The sequence below is a fragment of the Echinops telfairi genome, unplaced genomic scaffold (genome assembly GCF_000313985.2).
Source record: "Echinops telfairi isolate 266 unplaced genomic scaffold, ASM31398v2 ScPeMD7_7469;HRSCAF=8507_1, whole genome shotgun sequence".
In the NCBI taxonomy this organism is placed as follows: domain Eukaryota; kingdom Metazoa; phylum Chordata; class Mammalia; order Afrosoricida; family Tenrecidae; genus Echinops; species Echinops telfairi.
Genome location: NW_022111373.1, coordinates 97,356,889 through 97,371,361, shown reverse-complemented (window position 1 = coordinate 97,371,361; position 14,473 = coordinate 97,356,889). Strand labels below are relative to the sequence as shown.

The 14,473-nt window shown below is 38.4% G+C and overlaps 1 protein-coding gene across 2 annotated transcripts in view; it reads right to left on the bottom strand.

Moving 5' to 3' along the window:
- Positions 1 to 1,944: 1,944 nt before the first annotated feature.
- IL6ST (interleukin 6 cytokine family signal transducer) overlaps positions 1,945 to 14,473 on the bottom strand; it is a 47,446-nt gene continuing 34,917 nt past the window's right edge. For both annotated transcript variants that reach the window (XM_045285006.1, XM_004703610.3), the window contains 6 exons: positions 11,914 to 12,015; positions 11,605 to 11,751; positions 11,000 to 11,140; positions 9,076 to 9,172; positions 6,567 to 6,648; positions 1,945 to 5,762 (listed from right to left, as the gene is read on the bottom strand). In XM_045285006.1, the coding sequence (XP_045140941.1) occupies positions 5,043 to 5,762; positions 6,567 to 6,648; positions 9,076 to 9,172; positions 11,000 to 11,140; positions 11,605 to 11,751; positions 11,914 to 12,015 (1,289 nt within the window). In that variant the 3' untranslated portion in view covers positions 1,945 to 5,042. The remainder of the gene's footprint in view (positions 5,763 to 6,566; positions 6,649 to 9,075; positions 9,173 to 10,999; positions 11,141 to 11,604; positions 11,752 to 11,913; positions 12,016 to 14,473) is intronic.

Here is a 14,473-nt window from a genome sequence, read left to right as displayed (position 1 = left end):
GGTCAGGAGTAACAAGAAATTCTTGATACTGCAGGATTCAGTTTGTCTGGTTTTGCTGGTTTGTGATGACAACTACTACCATACGGTACACAGGTAATAAATTTCCATTTTTGTTGTTGTTCAACAATAAATGTGTACCGTATTCTTCTTCATGGAAAAATAAGACATCCCCTGAAAATAAGACCTAGCGCATCTTTGGGTGCAAAAATTAATATGACACTGTCTTATTTTCGGGGAAACAGGGTATTTGCCATATATCTATTATCAGGAGACTGATGAGGTTTTCTACTCCCATAAATTACTCTCAAAAACCCACAGAGGCAGTTCTGCTCTGTCCTACAGAGGCGCTGAGTTGCAATCAACCCGATGGCATTGAGTTTGAGTTTTTTATATTTATTATCTACCATCTCACCACGCCATCCCATCGAGTCTAATTTCATACAAATGCACTGGGGAATAAAAACAACAAAAACCACTGAAGAGGGGTATGAATCTTACTAAAATGTTCCCAAATAATAAATAGCACCGGAGCCTTGCATTTCTGATAGGAAAAAGGTCAGGGAGAACAAAGGTGAAAGAATCATGTTTGGAAGGCCCAGACTCCCCCAAACTAAGCTATGCTGTCCTTGGTGTTTAAAACTTGCAGTTGGGGTCAGGGGGAACCTGTTAATTGGTTTTCCCCTCAATGGAGATAGAACTGTTTCAAGCTGTTGAGAAACCACATCACCTTTCTCTGAAGAGCCAGGTGCCAACCTCACCAAGCAGCCAGCAGCGGCAGGGACGCGGGCTTTCACCTAGCTTCTGCGCGGTGGGAGCTCCCCTGCTCACCAGCCCTCAGCTCTCCTCTCTCCTACGTTGCTGGTTCTCTCCATTGATGAGTCGGCGCATGGGACTTGGAGGTACAGGTAAGGGTATGCATGGAGGTAGACTCATGCATTTTCATTGGGTAGTCTACTTTTTGCATCTAATTTCAAAGTATAGAAGGACTGTGTTATATAACCTTTAGAAGAGCTTAGGCACAAAGTTTAAGCCATCTTGAGTAAGGAAATGGCTTTCTTCCTCTGGACATTGAAACAGAATGCTTTAAGGGAGTTATGCAACGTTTTTGGAAGCAGGATGGCATGAATCCCTACTAGAATGAAAACATACTAGGATTAAGAGGTACGAAGCCTTAGCGATTCCAGTCTGAGCCTAAAGAATCATATAGCCAAGTATAAAAATGTTCAACAAAAGAATACAGTCCAAAGCCAAGAAAGGTATCATTTCCAAAACTTCTAGTACATATGTGATGGGTTGAAGTTTGTTAGTTGGTGTACGGATTTTTGACTCATTTCATATTTCAGATAAAATCACATTAAGGCAGGTGGCCTGAGAGTTCCCTTCTTCCAGGTGGAGCTGCTGAGCTCACGGTCAAACTCAAGAGGGCAGCAGTGGGACAGTATGTGTTGGTCGGCTTCTTGACTGTGACAGGGATGCAGGGGAGAAGTGCCGCAAGTCAGTACAGCACCTTTGAATTTGGTGCCTTGGCAACTGGTTGGGAAAAAGAAAATTCACTGGGGAGAATGGATGCCTGGGAAAAGACTGCCATTCCATGCCAATACATTTTTAAAATCAATTTTACTCCATTATGCCAAGATATTCCTAACCCAAACCCACTGCCAATTCCAATTCATAGTGACCCTCTAGGGTGGAGTAAGGCTGCTCCCAAAGTTTTCCAAGACTAAAATCTTTTTATTATTATTTTTAGGTTCAGTTTCATTGGAGGCTCTTACAGCTCCTATAACAATCCATACATAAGACTGCAAATCGTTATAGGAGCAAACAGCCTCATCTTTCTCCAGCAGAGCAGCCATGGGATTTGACTTAATGACCTTGTAATTAGCAATCCAACTGTACCTCACACATCACAGTATTGACAGTGAAATGGAAGATTGCACACACAAATGAAGAATAATTATTTATTTCTTAAATTTGAAGGATTAAACCTGATATATGAAAGAATTTTACGATAATATGTAGTGACAACATAAACAGGAGTCATGATTACATTTAGTACATGCAATTCACTGCAAAGGTAAATATATACACAACATTCTAGACTAGCCTTCCTGAGGAAGTGAGGATAAGTGGGGGTAAAATAAAATAGTGAGTGGACGTTAAAGTACAATATTTAAGAGGAAATGGGACAGAGAAGGGCAAAATAGACATATGCATCAAACACCAATCATTCTATTGTAGTCCTACTGAGTTACAAATTTGAGCATATTATTCAATATACATACACATTAAAACAAAAGACTTTTCAGATCCAGCTTTAAAATTCCTCTTTGTCTAACACATTATATTGTGGTATTCCTGGAATAGCATCTGAAACATGCAGTTATCACTCAAACAAATTCAGTTCAAAGGATAAAAGCTCTGAAATATCAATATTGCCTTAAAGGAACTTTAACTGTCTCTACTAGCTTTAATGAAATCAAGTGAAATGTACCAGCTGGAGGGAACTACTGACTGGGGAAAGCCTTGGCTATGTAGGGCTAATAACAGAGGAGTTCACGCTGAGCTACTTTTTAATGCAATGCATACTGGATCACCATCATTTGCACAAGGGACACATATTGATAGCATATATGATGGGAAAAGAGACCGACTCAAATGACATTACATTTGGCTGTGGATATTTTAAAAATTTTAACATTTTACTTACAACGCAATAGAAAAGTAAAAATTAAAAAGCACTGCTAAGGAAAGCCTGATGGTCTTCCATGGGCCTCCTTTCTGGGAATAAAGACTGAAGAGGAACTGCTGGGGAGGACCAGTCCCGAGAATAAGGCTGTAGGTTTGCTAGTTTAGATCTCCTCTGAAACATGCTAACCCTAAATAAGTTGCACTTTATGGCTGTTGGTTTTCTTAATTTACAATAAAAGTATACACTCAGTATAATAGATAACTCAAGTCTATCTTTTAGCTTTTCACTTGAAGTTTTAAGTAGCTTACTACTTGGACACTTTATTCAATAAACCGATGCTAAAACATTAGTATTCTAAAATGCAAACAGTTTTTTAGATTAAATATATATTATAACTGCAGTTTAGTGTACATGTGGTTTAAAATTCTGCTCGGCTGAACAAAAGCAGATGCGAAGAGTTAGGTGGCCTGTGACAGGAGAGGTTGTTCTCCTGCTTGTTTGGCTCAATCATTACAGGCCAGGTAACAATAGCTTAGGGAATGCTACTATATAATTGGTTTACATTGATGTCATAATTTTATTTGAGTTCACTGTATAGGAAAACAAAAAGATCCTGTAAAATGCTATTTGCTTAGTCTAGAGCTATTTTAGACTATCCCCTTGAGTAGTGAGCCTGAATAAGCTTCAGCGGTGTTCATCTTGAACTTCACAAGAAGCCCTAGGGACACTGCTGGCTTCATGGGCAAAACTCCTGAACAGGGAAGGGCAGATCTAAAACAATCAGGCAGAGAGCAGAGGTGAAATGACTGTTTCCTCCCTGCTTGTCCTCGAAATATTTTGTATGATTCGTGTTAAAAAACCATAAGAGGATCAAAAGTTTAGTTCTGGGCGGGCAGGAAGTCTGCAGTTTTGTGGTTTCCCTGATTTAGGTGACAGGTAAGGATGGCCCATCAAAGACAGACCCCACAACACATGCTGGGTTAGTTTCCCTTTGGCCTCCAAGGGGACTTCAGAAGCCATGAAATCGTTTTCCCAGAAAGGTTGTTTTCTGATGTGTTGCCCTAACTTTAAACAAAGACAACATGTGGGGATATTTACGTTTTAAAGAACAGCAAATGTACTAACTTACATGTGGACTCCAAAAAACCCACCATATTTGTTCCTTGGCCTAGCTAAAATACATGCAGTAAAACATGGGCTATTCTGAGACATGCTCAAGGAAAATAATTCGGGGTTTAAAACCAGTTTCATGACTGCTTTTCTCTACAGGGCAAAGATGTGTGCTCCGTACTAGTGCTGTTCGGTGCCAGGGAGTCAGTTCTGACCCGTAACGACCCGATACACCGAGTGAAGCACTGCCCGGTCGTGTTCCATCCTCACAATTATTCCTGTGCTGGAGCCCATTCTCGCAGCTCCTTGAGGGCCTTCCTCTTCCCCCGCTCGCTCGAGTTCTCAAGAGTGATGCATTCACTTCTGGGTGAGTGAGTGAGGGGCCTGCACAGGAACCCTGTAGTGGGTCTACAGCACTCCTGTGGCTGGTGAGCGGCACTAGTGACACTGCATTCTCTACAGGTTCCAACACATTTGAAGCTGCAAGTACATGTTGGATTTTGTCAATAGAAGCTTTTGTGGGAAGGGTCAATAATTTTGTATAGAAACATGTTACAGTTAGTCCTTTAAAAGTGGCAAATTATTATTTTTTTTAAAAATTCTTAGGATAGTTGCTGAAATTCATTTTTCAATTTGGGCGTTCTACTGAGTTTGTGAAAATGGGTTCTGAAACACATGCCTACTAAAAATAGAGAAAAACTTAAAATCATGATTATTGATTATGTAATATTTTAAGGATTATTTCTATAATCTGCCAAGATGTTGTTGTTGTTGTTGTTGTTCAGACTATAAATCCTTTTTAAATCATGTTGTCAACCTGAAGATTTTAGACTTTTCCCCTTAGTTTTTCATATTAAATATCCCCATTACTTTACTTGATGATTATATTAAGCAAAATATATATAGCTGTAATCACTAAGTATTCTGCTGCTTATTACTTAATGATCCTTTTTTTCTATCTAGCAAAACAAAAAGGCAATCTTTCCACTTTTCTTCAGTGCAAACGTCCTGAAACAGCCCAGAGCCATCCAGCTATTCAGGGGAGGAAGTCAGTTCATGTAGTGCTTAAAGTAACCCGAGAGTCTGGAAAGGGGATAGCCCACTGAGAGCATAGTGTACTTTCTGTCCTTGAGGGAAGTGATCATCTTCAGTGAGTGGATGCTATTTTCATCTGAAATGACAGGTAAAGTACTTTCAGCATTGTGTTATGGCTCCTGATGAAGTTGTAGCAGGGAACAGTATTTCACTGAGGCACATAGCCACCTTGTCTTACAGTCTGTGGTAAGTAACTTTTAGGCAATCCTTCATCCATCCCCAATTTCTCTGCTTCTCCTTGAGTACCTAAACCGAAAACATCTGCTGTAGCAACTTCCTGAAACACTTTCATTTGCCCAGAGCCACGGGGCTGTGAAATATGGTCTGGAGTTGGCTGCTGTTTAAATCTGACAAAATCTTCCTCAGTGAGTGATGAAGCTTGCTTTGACCTTTCAATATGTGGAACATCTTGGCAGGTTTCAGGTTGATGGCAGTTTTGTTTGAAATACTGTTGCCTGGGCAATACATCACCACCACTGTCTCCGTTATTTACTATCTGGAGGTCTTCTGGCCGCTCCTCTGAATCTAACAAGGGTTGGGTAGACTCAGATCTTGAGAAGACTTGAACCGATGGAACCTGGTGTCTGTAGCCGCTATGTACCACAGTGGAATACTGGACATTGCTTGAAGTGTTCTGTCCAGATTCATTTTCATCACTGCTGGAAATGCTTGGCCTGGATGATGACATGCACGAAGACCCTCCAATGCCACTGCTGTGTCCCTCGGTGCTAATTTTTTCCTTCTTAAAGAGGTCCAATGATTTCAGATCTTCTGGCAAAGGTTTTTTGACATTTGCTTCTATTTCTACAACACTTACATCAGTGAAATTGTTATCTGGAAACATTTGCTCTTTTGAATTAAAATTGTGCTAAGAAAGAGAGAAAATGAATTATTAGCCACTGTATATATTTATGCTGTTTCACAAACACAAGAGATATATGGCAAATATGAAGTGTCTTCAAAACAGGAAATAGGAAAAATAGGATGAAAAGATGGAATTTCCTCCACAAACTTCATGAAGCACCTCATATAGTTTAAAGCCACAGCAACAACTTAGTATCACTGACTCACTTTTATCCACCTGACTTGCAAACACTGTGAAATCAAGCTAACAAGTATAATCGGGCTGTATTTCTCCAGAACTTCCAAATCCTATTTTGATAAACTCATGGCTATAGGTAGTTTTTCATAAACAATAGTAAATGATTAGATAGTCTAGTATTAACTGAATTAAGTATAAAATACATCAAGAAAAAACAAACTTGTATAAACAGGGTTTGTAGAATATGAAAGTATACATTTTGATGTTAACGCAATTTAAGGATCTTTTTAAAAATCACTTCCCCTTTTAACATATTAACTTCTGTTAAAGACTCTTGTTTCCTGAAGTCACTCCATATCCATATTAAAATGGTAGATGTATTAAACTCAAAATATCTTTAGCAATAAATTTTTCTATTTTCAAATTCTAATTTTTAAAAACATTAATCTTTAATATAAAAATTGACATTCTATGATGACAATAAATTCCTAGAATGTGTAGGTATTTGTGCAAATTCACTGAAAATTTCATTTGTTTTTCAATTTAACCTGATAATCTTTTGGTTAAATTACACACACGAGTCCTACTGAGCCTTGATATTACAAATAATGCAGAGTCGCTCTATCTTACCCTTGGAGGGGTGTGAGGAGACCACTGGGCAATATGGCTCTTTGAAGGATCTGGAACATTGGGCCAGATATGTTTTTTAATGCTGGAGAGAAAAGAAATATGGCATAAAGAACCATGTGTAATAAGCAAGGTCTCTTTTTCTAAACACAATCACCTAAGAATCTATGACTCAAACCAGTTAATCAATGAAAATAACCACACTGTTCCAAAGATTTAAAAAGATTGCTTTCATTGGCACCAAAAAAAAATACTGTTGTAACTGCATAATGATTTTAATACATTCAGGAATAAAAACCGTTAAGGCTACAGCTAATAATAAGTATTCAATTAAAAAATCTGAAATTGACTCTTGTAAGAAAAATAAATATAATTATCTTATCTCTTATCTCAAGGCCACAAAACAGTTGTTATACTCTCGTCTACCAAAATAATATTTTAAAAGATAAATTTGCAGTGAAGATTTAGATACCATTTCATCATTGAAACAAATAAAATGCAACAAATTTGATTTTTTTTACCGAGAGGGAAGAAACAGTAAACCTATGCAAATAATTCAAGATATCCATTACCTAAACGCTAAAAAGAGTTTTATTTACATGTAATTCATATATCACACAATTCAAGAGTTTAAACATATTTTTAAAGTTGTACAAAAAAGTTGTACAATCACTACCACTAGCAATTTTAGAACATTTTTTTTCTTATACTCATTATTTTTAGCTCCCCATTTCCCCCAACCTCCTTTGCTATAATCCCAAGAAACCATTAATCCTATTACAGTCTTTATAGATTTACCTATGCTGGATTTCGTATAAAGAAAAACATCCCAGAACAAAACAATAACCCCCCAAAAAACAGTAACAAAATGAAACAGAGCGGCTTTAACTGAAAAGAAAGTTAAAAATAATAAAAACTAGGACAACTTAAAAATGAGTCAAAAGGGAGAACAAATGATAGGTGTTAAGGTTTAACCTAAGTACATCTGCATCCGTCCACTTTCCAGTGCTCTCTCGGATAGCGAGGCTATTCGTATCCCTCGTCAATGGTCGGAGGTGATTCACTGGAGGCTTAAACCACATGGGAACCCTGTAAATGGATTTGGGGCTTCCACTGTTGTCTGTAGATAATTTCTACAAATTAGGTGCTCTAAATGTAAGCTCTATTGGAGTGGTTTTAGTGCTTATGTGTCAGGCCACTGTGAGCAGTCAGGTCAGTAGTAAGAAACCACCAGATTTAGTGGGAGGAAGATGGGCTTTCTACACCATAAAGAGTTAGTCTTAGAAAGTCCTAGGGGCAGTTCTGCCCTGTCCCCTAGGGTCAATGAGTTGACAATGACTCCGTAGCAGTGTTTGCTTTGGTGGTGGCTTGCATGGTGCTGTGATGGTGGAAGTTATGTGACCAGTATTTCAAACACCAGCAGGGTCACCCAAAGCAACCAGATTTCAGCAGAGCTTCTAGATCAGAACAGACTACAAAGAAGTAACAGGCAGTCCACATCTGAGGAATTAAGCCAGTGTCATGAATAGCATCAGAACACTGTCAGATGACAGTATCAGAAGGTGAGTCTCTTGGGTCAGAAGGCACTTAAAACATGACTGAGGAAGAGCTGCCTCCTCAAAGCAGAGTTGACCGTAATGGTGTGGACAGGGTAACCCTTCAGGACCTTTATTTACTGATGGGGCATGACCCAAAATAAGAAATAGCTGCAAACATCTATTTGGAACTAGAATTTGAAGTCTATGAAGTATAAATCTATAAAAATTATATATTATCATGCTTTCTCTGTTGATCTATTTTAAATTTTGTTCTAGTTTCTATTATTTTCTGCTTCCTTTTGGATTGAGAATTTTTTGTGTTTTTGTTTTGATGTTTTCTGTTTTGTTTTTGGGTCTTCTTTAATTTTCTTTAAATTAAACTCAGGATACGTAAACCTAGGGAGAGTAACTAAATTAATAAGCTTCTTAGGGTTATGGCAGTGGAGCATGGAGGGAAATGGTAAGTTAATAATAATGAGTATAAGAATAAAAAAATGACCTAACATTGATTTGGTGATTGTATAACTTTTTAAATAACTTAAACCATTTAATTGTATGGCATGTGAATTATGTCAATAACACTGTTAGATCAATAAATAACTCATATGCCATATAAAATTTGATATATTATAAAAGACTATTCAGCAATGAAAGAGAAAATATGAATATAAATAACAATGAATTACTATGCTAAGTGCAAGATGTTTAATTCCATTTATATGAAATTATAGAAAAAAGAAAGTACTACAGTTAACAGAAGGCAGGTCAGTGATTGCCTGGAGGCAGGGTTAGGTGGGAGGACTAAGTCCCCCCACCCCCCCACCCCTTTACAAGTCAAAACACTGAAAGTGACATGGGGGAACATTTCAGAGTCATGTAAATGTTCTATATGATTGTAGTGCAATGCATGTGTATACAATGATCAAAACTCCGTTATATATACTCAAATAAGGCTGAAAAATACCAATACTTACAAGTCTCGCTTATTAAAGCAGAGTAATACTCCCAGAAGAGTTGTCAATAGGAATGCTAAGCAAACAGGCACGACTATGGCTTCAATTTCTCCTTGAGCTAAAAACAGAAAGAAGTGAGATGGGCAAACATTGTTGACACATATGCTAAAAATAATATAACTTCCCTATCAGTTTTGGGAGAAAACATGAAATGCTAGTCTTTTAATACTCTTCTACCTTCTTAGTAAAGCTCATCCTAGCCCTGCACCATCCTCCCCCATCCAATAAAACCCAACTCTCTGCCACTGAGTCAATGCTGACTCACACACACCCTACAGGACAGGGTATTACTGCGTCTGTGAGTTTCCAAGGCTGTAACTCTTTATGGGAGAAGAAAGCCCTGCCTTTCTTGCATGGAGCAGCTGGTGGCTGCTGACTGCTCACTTTGTGGATCGCAGCACAACACATAACCACTAAGCCACCAGCGCCCCATAGTAGGCCTAAAATAAATGCTGGTTGAGGATAAAATTAATTCTACTTAGTGAAGAAATTATATGACCTGGTATGTTAGAGCTTTTAAACCGAATCATTTATCACAGCTATGATGTATACTCTCTGAAATCATAGCAAAAGCTTATTTTTGAATTCTAACATGCATTCTAGAGAAACTATAACAGGACAAGTGAGTGCTGAACAGAATGGGCTATACAACTATCTTTGTTGTTACATTGTTAAGAATATACATAGCAAAATGTACACCAATTCAATGTTTCAACATGTACAATTCAGGGGCATTGATTACACTGTACAGCCATTCTCCCACTGCTTTACTGAGTTGTTCCTCCTCTAACAAACTCAACTCACTATTCCCCAAGGCTAGTCTTTTGAGAGTTGCTGTTGACAATTTAGAGGAGTTCTGGTGGTGTTGTGGTTATAAGTTGGGCTGTGATCTGCAAGGTGAGCTGTAAGGAACCACCAGCCATTCCACAGGACAAAGATGGGCTTTATACTCCCTTAAAGTTACAGCCTTGGAAACTCACAGGGGCAGTTCTACTCTGTCCTGTAGAGTCACTGTGTTAGGCTGGGTGGACTAGAGAAACAAATCCAGTGACACCCACATATATGTAAAGAAGAGCTTTATATCAAGGAATAATTATAGATCAAGAAAGGATTCCACCCTAGTCTAACTCAAGTCTGTAAGTCTGATACTAGTCTCTAAGTCCCTCATCAGACTCACGCAACCATATGCACTGATGCAGAATATCACAGGCCAGTGAGTGAAAAGTCTTGTGGATCCAAAGTCAGCTGAAAACATTGCAGGACTCCAGCAGGTCTCAGGGTGGCCGGCAAGCAGGAAGGCCTCCGGAGAGGTATGTATCTCGGTTCCACTGTCAGGTGAGGCCATCAGGCTGCAGCCTGATGGACAGGCTAAACTCCACCCCTCTACGCTTTTAAATACCTTCAAGCTGCCAAGAAATTAGGTAGCTACCACAATCACTCTAAGTTGGAATCGACTCAATAGCAGTGAGTGCATTGTCGATTTGGTCTCACATACATATTACCTTGAAAGAGCATAGTGATTAGGTTACTAGTTAGGCTGCACTGCTATTTGATTTCAGGTATTTGGGGTTTAAGGAGTTCCTTCAACATCCATGGCTCCAGTAGTTCTGCAGCCCAACACCTTCATAATGATATTCTGAATTTCCCCCATTTCTGATCAGGATTCTTTCTTCAGAAGTTTGAGTAAAGCTTCAATAATGACAGTGGGGTACCATTAAGTTTTTTTCTCATGGGAAAAGGAGAAAAACGCGTGTGAAACAATGACCCACACATTCTGTATCCTCTTCTTTTTTCCCCGGCTCTTCTTCCTCTTAAGAGAATAGACACCAACTGCCTAGTCTGGTTGAGTTTTTCTAAAACGATCCCAAAGTTTATTATTCCTTACCAAACTTTGGAGTAGTAAAAGTGAAGTCAGGACCATACATCCCACCTTCATCCGTATACGCTGCCATCCGTACCATGTACAACGTGTCACTTGTCAAAGCAGACAGTGTGTACTCTGTGTGCGAAGAATCCACATTCACAGCTGGAAGAAAAAGCAGGCAGGTTTTTCTCAACCGTTCCATGTCTTGTTTCATTTGTGCTATATGTGTAGTGGTTACACACTGGCCTGCTAATGTCAGAATCAGCAGTTCAAAACCTCCAGCTGCTTCCACAGAAGAGCGATGGGGCATTCTACAACTGTAAAGAGTTACAGTCTTGGAAACCCACAGGGGCAATGTGATGGAAGTGAGAGATAAAAAACAAAACAAAACGGAAATGCAAATATTTTACCAGAAAACTTTCGTAACTGTAAAGCAATGTTCTTTTCTTACAAGCACAAAGCAGTATTTCGTTAATAAGATCATTAAAGTAACCATGGGGCATAATCTCAGGTGACTCTTTTCTGAGGATAACATACTACACACACACAGAAAAAGGTAAGAGTCAAACTAATATTTAAAGTCTGAAGAAAAATATGAATCTTAATAACTGATATGGTTTTAGTACCAGTTTCATTTCCCAAGGCAGTTTTATAAAGTATAGTGTAATTTCTGATAAATCCATTTTGATCATCAACAGGAAGTTCATCCCATTCTAAGACAGCTTCATTTTTCCCCACTTTCTTTGTCCGAACAGTAGGTCCTCTGGAAGGTGCTGTAACGAAATAAATGTATTTGCTAACTGAAAATCATTGCAATTTAGTAAAGTTCTCTTATCTGAAAACTATTTGACCAAGACATATCTTTATGTAAAATTGAAATAATGTCTTTGCTAATATAAAGCAATTAACATTTCCCAAAGGAAGCATGAGCTTACCAGCTTGTTTAAGGTATGCCCTTATGGATTCAGGGGTTCCTGGTCCATCACCATATACTGGAGTCACTGTTACCAAATAACATTTGCTCTTCATGAGGTTTCCTAAAGTAAGCATAGTAGATAAAACAGTTATTTTCTAAAATGAAAGTTGTTTGTTGTTCCACTATCAGTATTTATAATTTCCCTATTATATACTAGATTCAAACTAAATGGAGTAAAACTGTTTATAAAACAGGTTGTTTTTATTGCCAATATAGTAGATAAAAGACAATTTAAATATTGTTCATACAAATAAGGGTTGCATTTGTAGTCAGAATTTATATAATTAGCCTTATAATTTGACAATTCAAAAAACCTACCTAGTGATCAGTAAATTGTTTAATAAACCAGGTACCACCAATGAGACTTAAGAAAAGCACGGACTTCTAAGGTGACTAGGAAAAATTTGTGCTATTTCCCCCTAGAGATGGGTTTGGGGGTAGGGAGGGGGAGAGATTAGAGGACCAAGAAGTCACCATTGTTTTCTCAGTTTGTTGCCCTACGGGGGCTTCAATGTTACTCTGATGATGGAAGCTAAGCCACCCCTTTTCACCTGTCAGCAGGGTCACCCATGGTAAACAGGTTTTAGTGGGGCTTCCAGACTAAGGAAGACCTGTTGATCGACTTCTGAAAAAAATCCAGCGCATTGTCTTGATTATCTCCTCAAAGTAGACTTGACCTTAATGACACAGATGGATGAAACTTATAGGACTTTCTTTTGCTGGTGTGGTAAGATTCAAAATGAAATTTAATTAACGAGCTATTAATATTCATTAGTAAATGGAACCGTGACCCAAACACAACAGAAAGAACTATTGCCCAGTTCCCGGGACATCCTCACGTGTTGGATTGCACTGTTCTAGTCACGGCATCAGCCCACCTGTCCACCAGTTATTTCAGCTTAAAGAATGTCCAGCTTGTTTTTCCTTTTGATTGTCTATAATTTTGTACATTAACTATAGAGTTGGATGTTTAGATGTTTCACATCATTATTTTTTCATTGTAGCTAATATTCAAGAGCAAGTATCAATGGCTTCACTTTCTCTCCTATCTTTTGAGTGACCTTTTTGCTTTCTTCAGGTATATGTTTATAATGTCTTACTCCTCTGATCAGTAGCGTTCAATGCTCAACCTATTCTTGGGATAGTTTGTAAACTGAGGTGAGAAATGGCCAAGGTAGGGATTTCACTCTCAAACCTGCATAGGGGCCATTGAGGGTCTGTTCCACAGCTGGCCCCAGGTTTGTTAGGACTGACTGATATAGTGAGCTTTTCTAACATCTGTTTCAATAGACATAGTCCATTCGATTCTTGTGTAGCCCATCTAGGGAGTTTTGTGTGTACAGTGCCCATTGTATTGTTGAAAATGGTATTTGTAATGATTAACTCATTGGTCTTGCAAAATTCTATCATGAGACCTCAAGTTGTTTCAACCACCCAGGCCATTTTCTAAATACCAATTTTTTTTTTGTTCTAACTTTCACATTCCAATTATTAGTGCATACTCTTGAGTAATAGGCATATTAGCTCGTCTTCCTTAAAGGCATATGGCTATTACTGTATCATGGGTGGTACCACACTTCAGGTTAGATCTTGACATGGTCTTATGATGAATATGACACTATCCCAGTACATGCAACCTTCAAACCACCACAATATGGCAGAGTGAGTGATATGAGGGGGTACCCCACCAAAAGATTTTTTTTTCAAAGCTACGTATTTAAAAAAAAAATTTTTTTTTACAAAACAACCATATCACATTCCAAGTACTCTCCATTACACTTAATTCACTTGCCAAATCTGCGATTCCCTTCTTAAAAACATTTTTCAAACATATCTGTTGTGATGGCTGATAGCATCTACCTTGTTTTTTGTTTTTTGTTTCACCTCTTCTATGTCATCAAATCTCTGTCCTTTCATGTCCCTCTTCATTTGTGGAAACAAAAAGAAGTTGCATGGAACAAGGTCAGGTGAGTAAAATGAGTGGGGCAAGAGAGGCGTGCTAGTTTTTTTCAAAAGAACTGGAGCACTGAGATGGCTATGTGAGCAGGTGTACTGTTGTGGTGGAAAAACCAGTCCCCTATCTGCCAGAAATCAGGCCTTTTTTTGTCGCACAGTGTTATGCTCTTTTTAGAACCTCTAAATAGAAAGCTCGATTAACAGTCTGACCTGGTGGAATGAACTGAAAATGCACTATGAATCAACATTTTCGTCCATTCAGGAGGTTGATAGGCATCCAGAACAAGGGTTGTCATCAATCTACATTTTGCCTTCTTTGAAATGAGAAAACCACTCGTACATTTGAGTTTTTCCCATAGCACTGTCCTTATAAGCTGTGTTCAACATGACAACAGTTTTTATGAAATTTTTTCCCGAGCAGGAAACAAAATCTGACAGCCGCACGCTGTTTTCTTAAATCAGCCATCACAAAAAACTGCTTTCGAGAAAAAACTCACCATGACCGGAGGGAACCTTTTGAGGGGATGCCACTGGGTACAATAACTCAGAGTGAGTTGCTTGAT